The sequence below is a fragment of the Pimephales promelas genome, chromosome 4 (genome assembly GCF_988280905.1).
Source record: "Pimephales promelas chromosome 4, fPimPro1.hap1.1, whole genome shotgun sequence".
Classification (NCBI taxonomy): domain Eukaryota; kingdom Metazoa; phylum Chordata; class Actinopteri; order Cypriniformes; family Leuciscidae; genus Pimephales; species Pimephales promelas.
The window spans coordinates 38,849,951-38,870,378 of NC_142772.1; the positions used below are offsets into that span (position 1 = coordinate 38,849,951).

The following is a 20,428-nucleotide window of genomic DNA, read 5'->3' on the forward strand; positions in this document are numbered from 1 at the left end:
ATCTTACACAAGCTAAAAAATTAAACCGTGTTTTATAGATTATAAGGAAAACATTTAGATTTAAATATGATGTGAAAAAAGCATCTTACTTTATCAGTCATTTCCATAAAGATGTGAAAAACCTCTCTCCCTCTCATCAACAGCAGCATCTGTGAGCGTATGTTTTTCTGTCTGTGTGTGTGTGTGTGTGTGTGTGTGTGTGTGTGTGCGTCTGTGACTGCATTACATTACTGCATCCTCTGCTGAAACAGAAAAAAGTTCAAACTTTTTCTCACTAGCTAAAGTTGAAACCATGGATCATTTAAAAGAATATAAAAAGTGTTTTATCATTCATTGTAAAATAAAACAACATGTTTTATAGATTATAAGTTGACTAACAGTCTATCAAAAATAAAAGCCATCTTACGTTTTCCAGCTAAGATGTCCCAACATGACATCATGACTTTTGCGTAAACATATATGCCACTTTCGAGTCAGGTGGCGTGTTTTCTCCACGCATTTTGTGCTATCCGCGTGTATGCGTATATGTCCACGCCATTAACGTCCGCGTCATTCCGCGTGTCCGAACACGCAGTCAAATCTCCAGTCATAAATGCCATTAACCCCAGTGACGGTTAAGTTTAGGGATGGGGTTAAGGTAAGTCATATCTTTTTTTTACCTAGGATGGTAAGGGAACAGTCATAAATGCCATTAACCCCAGTGACGGTTAGGTTTAGGGACGGGGTTGAGGTAAGTCATATATTTATATAACGTTAAGTCAACGGCGTTCATGAACACGCTGAAAGGCGATTATGCGTCTTGATAGCACGCCAAAAATGGAAATACGAATTGGCGTGTCATACACATGCTACTTCATGAGATCAGTCTGGATGTCTATACAATACATGGATGGTTTACAAAAGATGTAAAAGATGAGTTTAAAGTTGTGAAGATTTCCCTGTGATTCTCTCTCCCCCATGCATGGCGGAGTGGTGTGTGTGTGTGTGTGTGTGTGTGTGTGTGTGTGTCTATGTGTCTCTGTGTAAGAAATGGCAATAAATTACTTTAGACCACTCTGAATCCTCTAAGTCAGAGGGACCCTCTCACAATTATTTTCTGTGTGTGTGTGTGTGTGTGTGTGTGTTACATTATACCCCTTCAAGTGAGGACAATATATATCACACTAAACATTATGCTCTATATAAATGAAAATAGTTATAAATTTACATCTAGTAATTTACAAATTATTATTTAACACTAACTAGAGTTGAAAAACATTGATCTTCAAAAGTATATAAATGAAATGGTAATAAATGTGCAATCATTAATTTGTTCATTTAAAAAAACTGTTTTTTTATTATCAGTTTAAAAAAAGTTTGCTTTTATGCGCTTGTTGAACAAACATAACAGTTCTGCTCTACGTGTTTGTTATATTTATATCATTCCCACAGTTGTTTGCATTCTGACCAACAAGAGATGTCTCAATCTGACACACAGACACAGAGGAGCCAGAATAAAGGCCAAACCCTGCGTAGAGAGGCTCTGAGAACGTGGAGTGGAATGTGTGCAAGTGTATGACTCTGTTTGTGTCAGAAATGCTGTAGAACGAGAGAGTGCCAGCCGGCCAGTCCAAATACACCCCTACCCTTTTAGAACGAGTTGAGGATGACGGTGGACGTATTTTAGTCTTCTCATTATTGTGCCAGGCTGATAAACTGTTATCAGAGCAGATGAGCCTCCAGGACTTCTCATTGGAGCCAAACTCACAGTCATTACTCTCTTCTTTCCTCCTGATACCTTTATATGACACTGAAACATAGACTCCGTCCTTCCCACTCCACTCAACCTCCCAGTAACAGCGTCCAGACAGACTCTCTCTGCACAGAACCTGAGGATAGCACTTGAATCTCTCAGGGTGATCTGGATATGACTGTGCCTCTTCTACATGTGTTACAGTTCTCCTCCCCTCAGACAGACACAGATGTGTGTGTGCAGTGTTTGGGTCCATTGTGAGCTCACAGGCATCTGTATTGAGACAGGAACAGAGATCAGAGAAAGATAATATACAACACAATAAATGTAGAAAAAAAGTATTGTGTGTGTGTGTAAAAACATACATCTTCGTAATCCAGCTGTAATCCTAAATTTGCCCTCATGTTCCAAACTGTGAATAAAAAAAAGAAGTTAATTTCTGCCAATAAAAAAAGAAGTTAATTTCTGCCAATTTATAACAAACACATATGTACATATGTGCATCTGTAGTTAAATCAATTGACTTCTTCCTGCAACAGATACGTTTAAAGGTTCTCTAAGCGATGTGGGGCCAAAACATTTTTTGTCACATACATCAAACGTCTCCTCACTATCGGCTAGCTGCCTGTCCCCTAAACACACTGTAAAAAAACGCGGTCTCTCTCTGTAGACACCACAGGCTCCACAAACGGCAACAAAAACAATCATGTCTCACCCGGACCACGAAACCTAACAAACAGTGTTCCAGCCAATCACTGGCAAGAAGTATTTGAGGGTGGGTCTGGGGGGTTAGTGCGCATGCACATGAAGGGTGTGTGTGTGTGAAGGAGAGAGAAGTTTGAAAAATGGCCGAAACACGACCAAAGAGAGGTCGTTCCGAGGAACAAATTAAAAAGAAGAAGGAGTCGGATAAAGAACGTGCGAAGTTCTGAATTTACATCGGTAGCAGCAAAGCTTTTGAACGATGGCGAGAACTCCGGCGGCAGAAGGGCTTCCAGTCCGACATTCAGGTTGCTCTGTTTTTGCTGGACAGGTGGGTAACGTTAAATTGTTTTTTTTTCTTCTAAATTGACGCTTATGTTCGCCAAACCCACACAAGGATATAATTAGCTAGAACTATGCATGTTCACAATTATTTCAGGAAGGACGGAAGGGAGGGGGAGGAGATGAGATGCAGAGGAGGGAGGGTCTAGCTAGCCTCCGATTTGTTTGAAAATATTCCGAACGTCAACACCACACCCAGGATCGCTCAGACAACCTTTAAAATTATAGGAAAAAGACAAACAGATTTCAGATAAAAACTTTACTGACAAAGTTTGACTGATCTATGCTGATTTGATGCATCTCAGTATCTAAAACAAATACTTAGTATACACATAACTAAATACATGCATATAATTACATACGCATGACAAGAAAAGTCTTATTGTACAACATACTTGAGTATCTCCAATTTGCAGGTTGGATCATTCACTAAAGCCAAGAGAACCCGACCACCTAATTCTCCTGGATAATTGCAGCTGAGGTCCAGCTCGCTCAGGTGTGAGGGGTTTGAAGTCAGAGATGATGCCAGAACAGAACAGCCTTTCTCTGAGATGAAGCAGCTAGACAGTCTACAAAGGCAGACATGAGATGTTGAACACATAAGATGTTGAAAGAACTCTCTTTCTTCTGTATAACTTTTATCAGTTCATTTGAAGGATCCAGCACATTTACTCTCTCTCTCTTTCTCTCTCTTTCTCTCTCTATGCTGGGTAATGGTCATGTGTGGGAGGGAAATTCTAAACTTTTTTTTCTAAACTATTCTATTAAGAGCTTTTTGAAAGGATATCTATGCATTTACTTTTGCAAAACTAGTTTGGTTTCAGTCTGTTATATCAGATTTTTTGTTCGTGTAATAGTCTTGTATTGTCATGTCAGGGACGGAGATGGCCTCGCACAGGAGTGTGGCGTCGTCTCTGACGCTCCATCATGGCATCAGGTGTGTCACGAATGCTGGAGAGTCTGTGGAAGACGTGCCGTTGGTTGTAGCTGAACACGTCAGTCACGACAACATTGTTTCTGCGTCCCGAATGAACAAAGCGGTGGTGTTTTTTCTTAAGGACGAAAAACTAGTGAGTCGTTTGATCGAAAGCAGGATTTCAGTCGTGCTTTTATTCATGTTCACCCGTTAGTAACACCAACAAATAAAGTGACAATTTCCAATGTTTCGCTGTTCATCCCTAATGATGATATTTACATTTATTTAGCTGACGCTTTTATCCAAAGCGACTTACAAGTGCAATATATGTCAGAGGTCGCACGCCTCTGGATCAACTTGGGGTTAAGTGTCTTGCTCAGGGACACATTGGTGTCTCACAGTGGATTCGAAGCCGGATCTCTCACACCAAAGGCATGTGTCTTATCTACTGCACCATCACCACCTTGATATTGAGCTTTCTAGTGGAATCAAAATGGTTTAGGTGGCACGTATGCATGTTTTTGAAGGACAAGTTCGGTATTTTACACTTAAAGCCCTGTTTTAAGATTTCTGATGAAATAGAAAGGTTAAGATTGAAATTTGGACACAAGCTGCTGGCCCGAGAATTTTCAGTTTCTGAAATTAAATGTTTTCTCTCCTTATATCTTTTTAATGATATTTTGAAAATTGGATCTTTAAACATTAATTGAGGGAGATATAGGAATAAGAGAGCAATGATAATCTCAAGGATATCAATGTTATGTTTTTACAGGAAACTCATTCAGATAACCAAAATGAAATTGAATTGTATATAGATGGTGGGAAAGTGTATGTATTCCAAGTCAGTGAACAAATTTGGGCACAGGGGTAGCAATTATCTTTTCTAAACATTTGGATCTAAAGATCCAATCCACTATTGAATTAGAAAAAGGTGAAGTTTTAAAAGCTATAGTAGGAATTAAAGAGTTGTATTTATTTATTTATTAATGTATATGCTCTAAATATAGGTTCACAAAGGATGGAATTATTTGAAAAGCTGAACAGTGTAATTAGAAAATAAATGGAAATGGGAGGATATTGGAATTGTACCACTAATTTTGGATTGGATATAAATGGGAAAGAACCTCACTTAATTAGTATGCTTCTCAAGATAACTCAAGAACTAGAACTGAAAGATGTGAGGAGAAATAGACCCTGTAGAGATAGGCCCTGTTTACACGAGAATGCTCGCAGCTGAAAACGTAAAAATATTTTATTGGATGTGCCTTTTGTTTACATGGCGACAACGTTTTGGGGGCTTAAAAACGCGAAAAAAAGTGAAACCACCCTCCAGCGTTCTATATACTGTAAAAGAGAGAGAGAGTTTGTTTTAGAAAAGAAATGGTACAACATATGGTCCTCTCGTACCTTCTGTTGTCATAGTACAGTGTCTGGATTTACTTATAGATTTTATATAATAGTGTGTTTAAATTCATACAGTGTAAACTTCCATTGATAGTGAAATGTGACCAAGTGAAAAACCTCAGTATCTCCAGTTTACAGTGTGAACTCTTCAGTCCATCTGAGATCATCTCCACTCCTGAGTCCTGCATGTCATTTTTGCTAAGGTTCAGCTCTCTCAAGGGGCAGTTCGCTGATTGTAAAACTGAGGCCACGTTTGCACAGGATCGGTCAGTGAGATTACAAATGGACATTCTGTTCAAAACAATAATAATAATTATAATAAAAACACTAAAATGCATAGTAGGTAAACTGTATACTCCAATATTGCAGCCATTTTCTTAAATAACAAAGACAGCTAATCAAACTATTTTGATTTTTGAACATTAAAATACAAAGAGAACATACTCTTTGTGCATAAACATTCATTTCAAAATATATTATTCGACAGTCATAGTACTAGTATATCAATGAAACTGATCTGAAACACAAACCTCAGTATCTCCAGTTTACAGTGTGAACTTTTCAGCCCAGCTGACAAAATCTCCACTCCTAAATCCTGCACGTCATTGTTACTCAGGTCCAACTCCTTCAGAAGACAGTTTACTGACTGTAGAGTTGAAGAAATCACTTTACAGGACTGACCAGTGAGGTTACAGCTGTCCAGTCTAAAATAAATAGAGCAAATTAGTTAGATTTCATATGAGGTAATAATAATAATAATAATAATATGTAACATCCTGATGATATTAACAACAATACAATCCATTCCCAAAATTAAAAAATCTGGTCGAAGATCAAAATCAAGCTTTTATGCATGTCTAATACTGTCAGGATTTGAAGGTACACATTCAGACACTGTTTCACAAACCTTAGTTTTACCAGTTTACAGCTATTTAGTCCAGCAGAGAGCAACTCCAGCCCTGAATCCTGCAGGTTGTTATTACTGAGGTTCAACTCTCTCAAGCAGGAGTCCGTTGACTGTAGCACTGAGGCCAGAGTTTCACAGGACTGGTCGGTAAGTTTAGAGCCAGACAAACTACAAAACAAAAGCATTTCTTACACCAATAGCAGCCTTGGGTAACGTGCTTACGTATGTTTGTTTTTTTTCTTTTAACATTCAGTTCTTCAATTAGTGTTTGCATAAGGTTTTACATAGTCAGATGTCTATTCATGTTTCCACTTAATGTTTATACAATTTCCAGATTAAAGGCATACAGGCTTACATTTTTTATTTATTTAAAGTCTCATCAAGTTTATGTGTGTTCACACATTTTTTTTACACTGCTTCAAAAATAATATAGTAAAAATAATACTTTGTGTATTCAATACTACTAATGTCTTTTTGGGTGTTTATCATTTAATATTACCTCTTTTTTTTAAATGATTAGACAAAAAAAATCTGCAATCTGCTTGTTTGTTTTTTGTTGACATTGTTATGTTTTTAAATTATATGTAGCTGACCTCAATAACTCCAGTTTACAGTATGGACTTTTCAATCCAGCAGCGAGCCTCTCCACTCCTGAATCCTGCAGGTCATTGTTACTGAGGTTCAGCTCTCTCAGGCATGAATTTGCTGATAACAGAGCTGAAGCCACAGATTCACAGGACTGTATGGTGAGTTTACAGCATTTCAATCTATAAAAAAGAAATATTACAAATGTATTATTGTGCTGAATATTACAATAAAGCACCTGAAATGATATTTTTACATTTTATATAAACATACCATCAATGATAGAGGGCCTAACACACATCCCTGCGGCACTCCATAGTTTGCCGAAGTTATGATCGATTTTTCTCCATTTAAGTAGACGAAATGGTAGCGGTCAGATAAGTATGACCTGAACCAGCTTAATGCTTGTCCTTGAACACCAGTTCTATAGTCGTTCTAAGAGTATTGTGTGATCTATAGTATCGAACGCAGCGGTAAGATCAAGTGAAACTAGTATTGAGATACAGCCTTGGTCCGAAGCTAGAAGTAGATCATTTGTGATTCTAACAAGCGCAGTTTCAGTGCTATGATGTGGCCTGAACCCAGACTGAAACTTTTCATAGATGTCGTTTTCTTGCAAGAAAGAGTCGAGTTGAGTCGACCATAAATGGAAAAAGACATAAAAAAATACAATTTTAAAAATACTTTTTAGCGCACCGCACAGTAAGACAAATTATTTAGTGGGGAACAGCGCTTAAGTCATGCATAAACCGGTCATATTTATATTTGACAAAACTCGATTTCATTACCAAGATGATCTGTATACTTTCCTACTGCCCTTTTGCTACGCAATCTTTACAAATGATGATGATATTACTTCAGTATATTTGAGTGATAACAACCTGTAACTGACCTCAGTGTCTCCAGTTTACAGTGTGAACTCTTCAGTCCAACAGAAATGAGCTTCACACCTGAGTCCTGCAGGTCATTGTTACTCATGTCCAACTCTCTCACAGGGGAGTTTGCTGCCTGTAGAGCTGATGCCACAATTTCACACGATTGTTCAGTGAGATTACAGCCTGCCAATCTGAAATGAAAGAAGATAATGTAAGAACTATTAAAGGTAACAACAAGTGGCTGTTCTAGTCCTTTGCAGATCAAAACTTCAACTCAACTCAATGTTTGTTTAAGGCGTTCTTTATAGAGCCAGACCGATACATCGGTCGGCCGATATTAGGCATTTTCCAAAATATCGGTATCGGCAGTTATAATGGCCGATAAATGAATATTTAAAAAATAAAATAAAAACGAATGAAACACGCTTCAATCATCTCTCCTTGGCCTGTTATATTGAAAATGTATGTTTTACAATTTGCAGTATGATGTTATCTATTGCTAAATTATGGCTCATCATAGACTAGCTAACCACAAAGCAAGCTAATGCCACTATCATCAGTGGAAGACCGCTAACGTTAACATTAATGAGCTTGGAAACCACAATGAACTTTTTCTACCTAAATAAAGTAATGATTACTGTATTTATAACTAGCATATCTCTAGTTACAGTCCCTGCATTGTAAAATGTAAGTTATACTTGCGAGAAGTGAACATTTAGACATAGAGAAAAAGTATCAAACGTATCTTGTGCAGAAAAGTTCGATTTTCTTTTACACGTTTGTGAAATCAAACAATACTTAATAAAAAATAAAAAAAAATCAAAAAAAAAATCGGCCGATATATCAGAATATCGGATTTTAAAACCGAAAAATATTTGTATCGGTATCGATCCTTCAAAATCCTTTATCGGTCGGGCTCTAGTTCTTTATCTTATCAACTTGATTAACATCAAAACTCACAGTGCTTTTCGACAGTTCCTCACAGCTGGTAGCAGTCTTCTTTGGGCCGCTATGGACGTTGTGCTGTATTTCTTGAGGTTTAGCTCTTCCTGAACATCCTCTGCCATCAGAAGCATGTTAGCCATAGCTGAACAGTGGGAAGAAGACAGATATAGTCTTCTTTTTCCTTCAGCTTTAAAGAAAGCCTGAATGTATTCAGGAATAGAAGTATCTTTCATTTCAATCAAGCAGTGAGAGAGATTAATCCATCTTTCTGGACTAACATTCTGCTTTTGACTTTGTTGGAGGTTTTTTGTCACTTTCTTCATGGTTTCAGGGTTGTCCTCAATGTGTGTGAACAGACCTTGGAGAAGTCTCTGATTTGACTCCAATGAGATGCCATGAAGAAATCGAAGGAGAAGATCCAGATGTCCGTTATCACTTTTCAGTGCTTCATCAATGACACCGTTCAGAAACACATCAAGTGAAACTTCATTGGTCTGCGGTTTGAACTTCCCTCTCCCTTTCTTCTTCTGGAACATCTTCAGAACATCACTGTTCTTGTTTAAATAGTTGGAGAACAGAAAAACCGCCGCAAAAAACTCTTGAAAGCTCAGATGAACAAAGCAGAACACCTTTCTTGAATGCATCACAGATTCCTGCTTAAAGATCTCAGTGCAAATCCCAGAATACACCAAGGCCTCATTGACATCTATGCCACACTCTTTCAGGTCCTCCTCATAAAATAGGACACAACCATTCATCAGAGCTTTGAAAGCCAGTTCAGCAAGTTTCAAAATCACATCTCTTTCTGACTGCAGTAGCAACTTTGGATCTTTCCCATTTCTCTCATCTCTCTCACCATACTTCTGCCTCTTCATATCGGTTTGAATGATCAGAAAATGTATGTACATTTCAGTTAGTGTTTTGGGGATTTCTCCACGGTGGTCTTGTTTCAGGATGTTCTGAAGAACAGTGGCAGAGATCCAGCAGAAGACCGGTATGTGACACATGATGTGAAGGCTTCTTGTTGTTCTTACGTGTGAGATGATTCTGCTGGCTTGATGTTGATCTCTGATCCTCTTCCCGAAATATTCCTCCTTCTGAAGGTCATTGAATCCCTGTACCTCTGTCACACGACTGATGTAATGAGAGGGGATCTGACTGCATGCTGCAGGTCTGGATGTGATCCAGATGAGAGCAGAGGGCAGCAGCTCTCCTTTAATGAGACTTGACACCAACATGCCCATTGATGATGTTGTAAATACATCAGAAACTTTCTCACAGTCCAGAAATGTCAACATAATTCTACTTTCATCCAGTCCATCAAAGATGAATAAGACTTTGTACAAATCATATATCATCTTTGCATCAAAGTCAGGAAGCTCTGGGTGGAAGTCAAGCAGAAGTCTGTGAAGGCTGTACTGATCATTTTTAACCAAGTTGAGTTCCCGAAATGGAAGAACGAAGAGAAAATCAATATCTTGATTAGCTTTGCCCTCAGCCCAATCTAGAATGAACTTTTGCACAGAGACTGTTTTTCCAATTCCAGCAATGCCTTTGGTAAGAACGATCTTTATGTTTTCTTTTTCTTCTTTTCCCTCATAAATTGGTTCAGGTATGGGCTGGAAAATGTCATTGCAGTTGATTGGAGTGCCTTGTAAGCGTTCAGTTTTGGCTTTCTCTATTTGTACAACCTCATGTTCTTCATTTACTCCTTTACTTTCTCCCTCTATTATATAAACCTGTGTATAAATCTTGTTCAGGAGAGTTTTGTTCTCTTGTATATCGATTCCTTCACACAAACTCTCATATTTGTTCTTCATGCTGGTTTTGTGACTATTTTTGATACGCTGTATGATGCCATCTACTGGTTGGTAAGAGTTCAGCTGCTCTTCAGCAGGACCGGACCTTCTCATGTGTGGGTGTATATCAGGAAAAATGTCAGATCCTTTTCTGCACTGAACGCAGGCAACATCTCCAGACAGGCACATAGACTGATCTTGACCCACCTGTTTCTTTTTCCCACTGCAGAAAAAAAGACAAAAAAAAATTTACAGTTTTTTTTCCAAACACATGATCAGCAACAGTTTTTTTTCTCTTTTTCAGACTTGCACACAAACAAAAATTGCCATCATTTCTCAAAACATAATTTGTGGGGAAATATTACAAAGTCTGTAACAAGACCTACTGTAAGAGAGTGAATTTACATATTTATTAAGTCTGTCTGCTGTTTTTGTTTTATGCAGGTGACGTATGTAGCGTAATTTCACAAATGTTTGCTTTAAATTATAAAGTCTAATTCAAAATAAAAAAAGTTGCTCATGCTACATGTGTGTAGCATTTTTGTTTATATTGTGATTGGCTACAGATTTTTTTTGTTTATTTAAGGCCAGTTTGCCTGTTATAGAGCAAATACACAACAAATAAATTTGAAAAAAAAAAAAATCAGCCATGAAAAATCGTGATCAGTGCTCTCACCTGGCCTGCAAGTTTCCTACATTATCACTGAATTTAGGAGGCTCAGCCATGGATCTGTCACTCTTCAAAGACACACAACTTGGTAGCGAAGATGCCTCTTTTTGGAACTGGTGGTGAACAGCATAGTCCTCCATTTTCTCTGAAAGACTGAAAATACCAAAATTACCTTGAGATTTAAGCTTAATATATACCTTACAAAATGCTGTTTAAAGTAGTTTTACATGTATGTCACACTGCTGGAAACTATCAATGGAGTCATTTAAACCTGTAGCATTTGACATTAAAGTGCACTCATGTAATTTGTACAATCTACATGACTTAGGCCATAAATCTGGGTGTTTCTTTTCCAAACACATGATCAGCAACAGTTTTTTTTTATTATTATTATTATTTTTTTTAGCTGATCTCTTTTCTGGACTTGCACACAAACAGCAATTGCCATCATTTCCCAAAATGTAATTTGTGGGGAAATATTACAAAGTCTGTAATAAGACCTACTGTCAGAGAGTGAATTTACATATTAATTAAGTCTGTCTGCTGTTTTTGTTTAATGCAGGTCTGCATTAAACAAAAACAGCAGACAGACTTAATTAATAGTAATAGTCACCTGAGGTGACTTATGTAGCATAATTTCACAAATGTTTGCTTCAAATTATAGTCTAATTCAAAAAAAAGTTGCTCATGCTACATGTGTGTAGCGTTTTTGTTTATATTGTGATTAAAATCCAGTTTGGCTCTATGTAAATGGCTACAGATTTTTTGTTTATTTAAGGCCAGTTTGGCCAGCAAAAATCATGATCAGTGCATCATAAAGAATCAAGAATAATACGACTATATTCAAGAATACACTCACCTGGCCTGCAAGTGTCCTACATTATCACTAAATTTAGGAGGCTCAGCCATGGATCTGTCACTCTTCAAAGACACACAACTCGATAGAGATGCTGCTCCCTGGAACTGGCAGTGAACAGCAAAATCCTCATTTCCCCCTGAAAGACTGAAAATGCTGAAATTAATTAAGAAGACTAACGTTAACGTTATATATTCCATGCTATGCTCGAGGCGAACCATGTTAGACCCTGTCCGTGAAAGCAGGCCATGATCTTACAAAACTTTTTGATCACAAGATTACAATTTTATTTTTATCAAGTGTATGCAGCTGACTTAACGTTACCTGGGTTGAAAGTTTACTGCTTTATCACTGAATTTAGGAGGCTCAGCCATGGATCTGTCACTTTTCAAAGACACATAGCTTAGAACTGGAGATGCTGCTCTCTGTAACGGATAATGAACTTCACGCAACAGATGATGAACTTCACTCTCTTCATTTCTCTCATCATAAAAAACAATTTTAAAGTTAGCATTCCCTTCCTCTCTTTCCAGATAAACACTTGGCTTTGGCGGAATGGATTGTTCTTCCTCCATAATAAGCAACGAATGTCAAACTCCGTGGAAAAAAAGTAGCCTACGTAAATAAAGCACAGTTGAACCTATGAGTTGAACACTAGCCTACTAAATATCTTCAGAGCAGTTCAAAATAAAAGTCCCGTCTCCGCATTTTAATTATGTAACGTTATAGGCTAATCATATTGACGACAGGCTACTGATCGAATATCTTTATGCAGTTTTTATCACGCTGCTTCATTACACAATTAACTTAGATTAACGTATCTCTTTTAAGTTGAAACTTTGGACCAATCACTACATAAAAACAGATACAAAATGTGCAGATTAGACAGCCTACGAAATCAGCCTTCAGAAAATAGTGGATTTAATCCCATTGATTTTAAATTATTTGGTTCAAAGTCTTTTCACTTTAAAGTGAAAGTATTGACAACACTGTTAATAATTAACGTTACCTTTAACCTTTCGAACAGTGTTTGTAATCTCACACTTCACAAAACCTACTCGAATGATAGGAAATATAGTTATAGAAACATAACTTAGCATTTTGTGTGTGTGTGTGTGTGTGTGTGTGTGTGTGTGTGTGTGTGTGTGTGTGTGTGTGTGTGTGTGTGTGTGGTCTAGCAGGAATCAACAATTTCATTCCCAAACTATTTCCACCACAGAATGGAAATGAAATAGTTTAGGTGAATATGGTGTCTGTCTAAACATGTACCATCACATGAAGGGAATTTTCTATCAAAACCATTTGGGAAGAAAACCTAAAACAAAGTTTATTGGTATATTAGACTTTGTATTGAGGAGGATATGGCAAGTACAAACCTGTAAATAGGTATTGCTGTCATAGCTGTATTACTGTCATGAAAGTTCAGTTCAAAGTTCTCATTTAGCTAATCATCCAGTAGCTACTACAAAAAAAATAAGTAGCCATAAAAAGGACTGATTTCTTCTTCAGACAGAGAGAGAGAGAACATCAGTGGAGTCTTGATACAGATAAAGCATCACTTTTTTTAAGCCAATTGACTGAGCAACGAACAGCATGATGGCTACAATACTTACCTTTAAGGAATCTTCGCACACTAGCTTTTAAGCTTGTAACACATAACTACAATTTCAGTCTGTTTTACACATAAAGCTTGACACCATAATACTTGGAATAAATACCATTAGAATGTCTGAAGAATTTCCTTTTTATTGTATTTATTAACATTGGCATGTCTGTTATCATAAGCACATGCTAATAACTTCCTCTGTCAACACAACAAATGAATACCCGGAATTAGATGACAATATCCAGACACAAATGCTTCAGTAATTGGTCAGAAGGTCCTGAACGGTCATCATTCAAGCTCAATAAACACATTGGATGGTCAACATTGTTTCCCATCCTGGTCTAACTTTCCAGTCATGGCTTTTGTGGCAACATAAATGAGACAATGACCATCAAGTTTTCAATTGGAGATTAACAGCTTGTTGAGCATAAAGGTCAAGGACTATATTAAGTTTGGTCAAAGTAAAATTTGTTAATAAATACTTTTTTTTACGAAAAACGGAAGAAAAAAACTGAAAATGTTTACATAGTTGGGTCACACAGGCAGTTTCTTCAAAATATCATTTTATTTACATGTTCTGTGCGTTTGTACATGGCAAAATACATTGTTTTATAATGGCAACTGGCAATTACCAATTTTAAATACCATCTTAAATACATAGTGAAACACTTCTTAAGCCCTCAACCCCTAACCACCCCCCAAAAAAGAAAAGAAACAAATATATCTGCACAGTCTCAAGCCGCAGAGCAGATGAGCCTGTGTGGTCATTGGTTTTTCCAGTCAGCTTCCCATGGACGTGATTTGTTTGACACATGTAAACTATGGGCCTTTGAGCTGCTGGTCTTCAATGGAAAGATAGATTTATTAATCGCTCCCACACCCAATGTCTAAACAGCGAGCTCTGGACTGATTGTGGCTAAATATATCTTGTTAAGAAGTTATGGAGTATCTGGGTGCAAGGGGCAAGAGGATCAACAAACTATTTAAAGATATATACAAATCCTAACAAGACGTCAGTGCTTGAAAAGTGATTGATTAAAGCATGTACAACATCGTTGAGTATTTTAACACATACATGAGAAAAGGATAAATTATTACAACTAATCATTTTATTTTAAATTAATTTATATGCTTGTATACCCATATTCTTTGCACAATGTCATATCATGTACTCTGTATAGTGTATGCAGTCATGTACAGTATTGCTAAAGTCACCAAAATACTAATAAAAAACAAATAAATTAATCAATAAATAAGCTTTATAATAAATCAAAGCAGCAGAACATAACTTGTATTTCAACAACATGAAGTTAGTAATATAAAGTCAGAAATGCAAAGTATGCGTCAGGCATGGGAATAATCCTGGCCAAGGTTATCAGACTGAAATGTCTTGTGAAGGAAATCTGTGGGTGGCATGACCTTGCGTCAAGAGTCAAGACAGTTTCCATTCATCCTCCTGTCTTAATGGTGATAAGGCTCCAAAAGGAGGAGAAAAGTGACACTAAGAAGAGTGATGGGGAGTAAATAATGTGTCTTCGCTTTTGGGTAGATTGGGGTCAAAAAGTTGATATGATAACTGCCAACTGTCCTCTCACTCAAACAACTGTCTCCCACCCTCCGTGCAGCTTGGAATTGTCTTTGGTCCTCACACGAGTTATTCAGTCCTGACACCTTCTTATCACAGCCCTGCTTAGAGGTGGGAGCGCAGCTTGCACGGCATTTGGAGCAGGAGGAGGTGATGATGCCGTCTGTCGCTAATCGAAAAAGTGGACGGACCAAGCTGTGCGACCTGTGCATCCTTTGTCAACCATCCCATTCTCATATCTCAGCAGTGACATGCTGATTTGTGAGGTAATTCCATGATCAAATGCAGATGAGATTTCAGTAGCCTACAAAAAAAATGGTACTGGAGAAAGGAAAAGGTCAGGATTAATTGGCCCAGGGAAATGTAATTTCATAACAGCTTAATTCTAGATGGTTTGAGACATTTTTCAGAAGGTCGTATCATTCTTTTTAAATGTCTCTCTTTTATGGTCTTGTTTTTGTACTGAAATATTGGGTCTCATTCACTTAACTGTGTGGATTATTTCATATTTATACTCACAGGAGAACTTTTTACAAAAAATGTTCAGCCTAATTCACCACGTGTCTATGTACATTTGTTCTTAATTTGTTCTTAACTCCGTTCCAATAATGATGAACATGAAGTAGTCTAATAGATATTACTTTGACACGCTCACCTCTGACTGATAGCATCATATCATAACTTGTCACATTAAAGGAGAACTCCGGTCAATTTTAACATTGAGCTCATTTTTTTGTACATTTGGAGTGCTGTCAGTACAGACAAAAACAACAAAGATCGGTGTTGCCAACATCGTGTTATCATCTATTTAAAATTCGCACAATGTTGACTTCAATGGGGCATGTTCTAAACCTGCTTTAGCCTCTTAACATCCTTGATTAGTCATTACGAGTGCACAGCCATGTGAATGGTGTCATTAAGAGTGACCACGGTCAATCTGACTGCAGCAGATGTGAAAGATATGAATAAAAATGATTTTAATTCAGCCAGCTCACATACCTCTATTTGCTTCCTGTTTTCGGTCAAAGCCCACAGTAGTCGACCGTCGATCTCACATGCGCGATCATTGGTGAATATCATCTCAAACCTCATGTGTTCAACATCTGATTCGTATGAACTATCCATTTGAGCTGATTTTCTCAGAACAGCACACAATGAGTGTTGAGATGACATTCACCAAAGATCGCGCGCATGAACTCGACAATCGACTACTGTGGGCTTCGACCGAAAACAGGAAGTAAGAAAACAGGTATGTGAGCTGGCTGAATTAACATTATTTTTATTCATACCTTTCTCACATCTACTGCTGTCAGATTGACCGTGGTCAACAACACCACTCACATGGCTGTGCACTCATAATGACAAATCAAGGATGTAAAGAGGCTGAAAGCAGGTTTAGAACATGCCCCATTGAAGTCAACAGGGTGCCAATTTTAAAAAGACGATAACACGGTGTAGGCAACACCGATTTGTGTCGTTTTTGTCTGTACTGACAGCACTCCAAATGTACAAAAAAAGAGCTCAATGTTAAAATTGACCAGAGTTCTCCTTTAAAATCAAGTATTTTCTATAAAGTCTATTGTGAAAAGCGCTATATGAACAAATGTAAATGGCTACCTTGTCTTACTCTTTGACTATATATGATGAAATATAACATGAAATATCAATATATAAAATTGAATCTTCCACCCGGAATGTAATTTTTGAATATATGTGGTTTCAGTTGTAAAATGTATTTTAGTTCAAAAGTTATTGGAAAATCATTATTTGTGTGTTTCTGCAGATTGTATGCAGATTTCACTCATTAATTTGCGTGTACATAGACTAGTGAATGAGAGCCATTGTCCTGATTGTGTTTTTGCAATACTGACTGCTAACTGTGAAAATCCAGATTAGGAGTTGTTCTCAGACTCATTCGAAAGTGCAGATTGGTCCGCTCTGGTCTGTTTTACGCCTTCCCCTTCTCTACGACTCTACTGATAACAATTTCACTTTAACTTGGGCAGTTCATATCAAATGCATTCTGTTAGGCAGGAAACTGTGTATTGACTCGGTGTTGTCGTGTCAGATACGATACTGTGCTTTGTGGAAACTGGAAACAGACCGTTTCACAGGCTTCTTGTCTCTGGTAGGGTCACTGGACTGACCCTGTGGTGCTTGAGTTCACTGCCATCTCTACAAAACACCCACTTAGCGAGGACTCTGCTGACGCAAATGATATGGGCAAGTATGTAACGAGTTGGAGTTGATATAATCTCTGACTTAAACTTCAGTCTTTACTGATAAGAGCATCTAATTTATCACGGCTGATCTTGAGGCGTGTCAGTGGTTCAATTATTGTCTTATGTTCCACCCAATCCTTATTCAGTGGGGATGAAATGGCCCACTAAGTCTTGCATTGTGGCCCCTTGTCACATGGCTTCAGAGCTCTCTGATTCCACAACTGATGACTCCTGCTAACGTTGTAGGGTTGGTAGTAAGAGCCCAACCACTGCTGTTTGGAAGAAAATTGACATTAAGGTTGTAGACAGTGAATGTCTTTTAGTCTCCTTTCAATCCAACCTCTAAGCTTTTGGCCCAGCTTCACCCCACTTCCCCGTGTATTAAATACTATCTGCATCCACACTGTGCCACCACCATACCTTCGAATTTATACTGATATGTCACCACACCTGCATCATCTAGGTAGAGTAAGGAGATCGGTTCTAGTTCGGTGGGTACGCAACAAGCCCTGGACACTTTTTGTGGACTTTTCAGATTGACCAAAGTTTGTACAATGGCATGTTTTGTAGGTGTCACATGTTTGGTCAAAGGGTACGTGCATATCCCTGTACACTCGAAGGCTTCATACCCGGTGGGTGCCAGAATCCAGCTGTCCCAGCCGATGTCTTTGAAGTCTACATAGAGGGAGCTCTTTTTACACTGGTTGGCTTTGGCATTGCGCCGAATTCTAGATGCTGTGTCATAGATGAGGTTGGAGCGCATCTGTAGTAGAGCTTCCTCGCTCTGCTCCTCTTCCTCTTTCCCATTTTTTTGTCCCATAATTCCTAGGTCATCCCAAAGGCCTGTCAACTCCAGCTCAAAGTTGTCCTGAATGCCTGGCCCAGCCGTCTCATGCTGGATCAGCTCATTCAGCTCGCGTTTGTCTCCGCGGTGGTCTCCGCTCTGGTCATCAGAGAACACGATCATTAAGGGTTTGTGTTTGTCCTCAGGGCTTGTGTCAATGTCCATGTCCCCTCCTATGGCATTGCTTTCATTCCCACCTTCAGATGCCACCACACTCTGAGAGTTCAAACTGGCTATGTGAACCTCCAGCCTGTGGGTGGTGCCATAGTCTGATTTCCGCCAAAGGTGCACCGCAGCGGTCATGTCAAAGGATTCCCACCCGTCATCTGTACCATAAACCTGCCGAGACGCCAACTCCACTAGTTCGGTTTCTTCCTCTTGCCTGGTTTGATTTCCTTCCTCAAAATTGTCGCCTCTTATTTGCTGACTGCTGTTTGTTTCATGCTGTTTGACCTCATATATGGTCACTTTTCTGTCAACACCAGCGTATTTGTTGCGGTCCGTTTGGACCAGAGTGTACAGTCGGAGCTCAGCTGTAGTGACTCTCTCGTGATGTGGAATTGACACGTTGAAGAGAAGTGGGTGTAGTCTCACTCCATCAGGTCCCATGCTGGAAGGGGAGGAGTCTGAAAAGAGCAAAACTAAAATTAGGGATTCAAATTCTCATATTTTCATTAATGAATTCATATATATATATATATATATATATATATATATATATATAGTATGAGTGCATTTGGGAAAGGCCGTTTAACTAATACGAAACTGGGCCATTTAACTAATACTGATAAGTAACTGTTTGAAATTGAGGTCAAACTTTTTGCATGCATGTATAAACAACATAAACTTTCAGATAAAATGGCGCACATCAAAAACACAATATTTATCTAATGTTTCTTGATAATTCTGCATCATAAGTGTTCAATTTGAATCAATGCGCATTCATTTAAAAAAAAAAAGTTCTCAACCAAAAAAAAAAAAATTCTTTGTAGAAGAATTTCCCTTTCCCACAATTGTATGGCTTTATCCAAAACAAAATTGTTATAATATAATATTATGAAAATATTTAGGTATCAGTATTGTATACATGTACACACAGTAGAAAAAATGTTTTACTGCTATCACCAGTTTTTACAAAAAACAAATAAATAAATGAATAAAACAACAACACACATTTACCTTCATTTTTAAAGCTGCGTACTATGTTTGCAGAAGGCATTGCTGTCCGGTCATTGGCAAAGCGGTTGTAGAGCTCCAGCATGTACTCTGGAGGCTCTACGCGAGTGGCCCCTGGCAGCACATGGGAACCAGGACGTGTCAGGTTAAAGGTATGTAGAAACTGTCCCTTCAGGGTTTCCAGCAAGCTCTGCATGTCCACCTCACTGTCCTGCTCCAGGAGTGAAGGATCCAGAACCCCTCCATGTCCGTCATCCAACCCTGGAGCGATCCGAAGCCTTTCTGGAGAGCCAATAGGGTTACTTTGTGCACTGAAAGGCCCCCAGAAAAGCAGGGAAAAGACCAATGAAACAGACTTGGTGGATGAACACATAATCCAGAAGTAAATCCTGGTTCCAGCCATGTGAGGCAAATGTTGTGTGTATCAGCAAAAGGTGCAAAGTTGCACAGGAGTGAAATTTGGATCTGCCGATCCAGAGACAAATACCCTTAATTTGAAGTGCTCAACTCTTGCTTCTGGATAGAAGGTCAATTGTCGCTGCTCTGCAGAATGTAGGAAAGAAGAGCCGTCCTGAGCCGTTTTGGTTTTTGAACGTAGCTGCACACTGATCACTGCATTAAAGTGCCTCTATTCCTGAGCTCTGAGCATTTATTCTTCTTCTCACCTTTTGATGTCTGAAAAGTTCGGGCTTGAGGGTGGTTTCACTACGTGAAATAGATGTCCCCCTGTGGCATCTCTTTTCAAATGTTTTTTCCTCTCTCTCTCTCTTTCTCTCTCTCTTTCACTCTCTCTCTCTCTCTCTGACTATTGCTCTGCCTACTTTCCCTTATCTACAAACTAGGAAGCTCTGCATTTCTAGTGTTCATAGTGTCCCAACGTGTGTGTGTGTGTGTGTATGAACCGTTATCTGCTTTCGTTTCCTTAATGAGGATTCTGTAAACATTGCTCTGATATGTGCAGAAGGCCCTTCCTTTGTTTGGGTGGGTGAGCCAGGCCAGATTTTGGGCCTAGTGTTTATTTGTTTTTCCTATGATTTCCTATGAGCGTTGGGAGCCATGTTTATTGAGCATTTCTTTTTGACAAACGTCTGAAGACTGCCTCCGTATCTTTGAACAAGAGAGGATGAATATCTGTCGTGACGGAAATTGAAATGAAATGAGGTGTAAGAGGTTGCAGGATAGACTGAAAGCAACCACTTTCTGCCATTACAATGCTGTTATCTGAGAATTGGTGTGTCTCTCTGAGAGGTTTTTAAGCATTT

General features: G+C 38.5%; 2 protein-coding genes and 1 long non-coding RNA gene across 5 annotated transcripts in view; all 3 read right to left on the minus strand.

Moving 5' to 3' along the window:
* Positions 1-204, minus strand: part of LOC148981743 (uncharacterized) — a 56,196-nt gene extending 55,992 nt beyond the window's left edge. Inside the window, exon 1 of the long non-coding RNA XR_016168363.1 lies at positions 90-204. This is a non-coding gene — a long non-coding RNA (uncharacterized LOC148981743). The remainder of the gene's footprint in view (positions 1-89) is intronic.
* Positions 16-12,627, minus strand: LOC120470208 (NLR family CARD domain-containing protein 3). Of its 3 annotated transcripts, none has more exons than XM_089130481.1 (12): positions 12,058-12,524; positions 11,737-11,889; positions 10,884-11,030; positions 8,424-10,430; positions 7,481-7,654; positions 6,597-6,770; positions 6,004-6,171; positions 5,627-5,800; positions 5,214-5,387; positions 3,172-3,345; positions 2,098-2,144; positions 16-2,005 (listed from the first exon to the last, which is right to left on the minus strand). In XM_089130481.1, the coding sequence occupies exons 1-12, from the start codon at positions 12,306-12,308 to the stop codon at positions 1,398-1,400; spliced, it is 4,251 nt and encodes a 1,416-aa protein (XP_088986607.1). In that variant the 5' UTR covers positions 12,309-12,524; the 3' UTR covers positions 16-1,397. The 3 variants fall into 3 exon arrangements, with proteins under 3 accessions (XP_088986607.1, XP_088986608.1, XP_088986609.1); XM_089130482.1 differs by having other exon boundaries at positions 11,737-11,880; positions 12,058-12,523; XM_089130483.1 differs by lacking the exons at positions 16-2,005; positions 2,098-2,144; positions 3,172-3,345; ... (3 more) ...; positions 6,597-6,770; positions 7,481-7,654 and having other exon boundaries at positions 8,420-10,430; positions 12,058-12,627.
* A 3,138-nt stretch (positions 12,628-15,765) lies between these two features.
* Positions 15,766-19,936, minus strand: bmp10 (bone morphogenetic protein 10). Its single transcript, XM_039658542.2, has 2 exons — positions 19,170-19,936; positions 15,766-18,616 (listed from the first exon to the last, which is right to left on the minus strand). The coding sequence occupies exons 1-2, from the start codon at positions 19,567-19,569 to the stop codon at positions 17,535-17,537; spliced, it is 1,482 nt and encodes a 493-aa protein (XP_039514476.2). The 5' UTR covers positions 19,570-19,936; the 3' UTR covers positions 15,766-17,534.
* Between the last annotated feature and the right edge of the window lie 492 nt (positions 19,937-20,428).

Excerpts from the sequence above, each read along its gene's own strand:
- LOC120470208 (XM_089130481.1), bottom strand. The coding sequence starts at position 12,308 with ATGGAGGAAGAACAATCCATTCCGCCAAAGCCAAGTGTTTATCTGGAA. Across the intron at positions 10,431-10,883 it reads GTAGGAAACTTGCAGGCCAG|TGGGAAAAAGAAACAGGTGG; the intron begins GTGAGAGCACTG and ends TTTTTTCTGCAG. Across the intron at positions 2,145-3,171 it reads TGCAAATTGGAGATACTCAA|TTTGGAACATGAGGGCAAAT; the intron begins GTATGTTGTACA and ends TTTTATTCACAG.
- bmp10 (XM_039658542.2), bottom strand. The coding sequence starts at position 19,569 with ATGGCTGGAACCAGGATTTACTTCTGGATTATGTGTTCATCCACCAAG. Across the intron at positions 18,617-19,169 it reads ACGCAGCTTTAAAAATGAAG|ACTCCTCCCCTTCCAGCATG; the intron begins GTAAATGTGTGT and ends TGCTCTTTTCAG.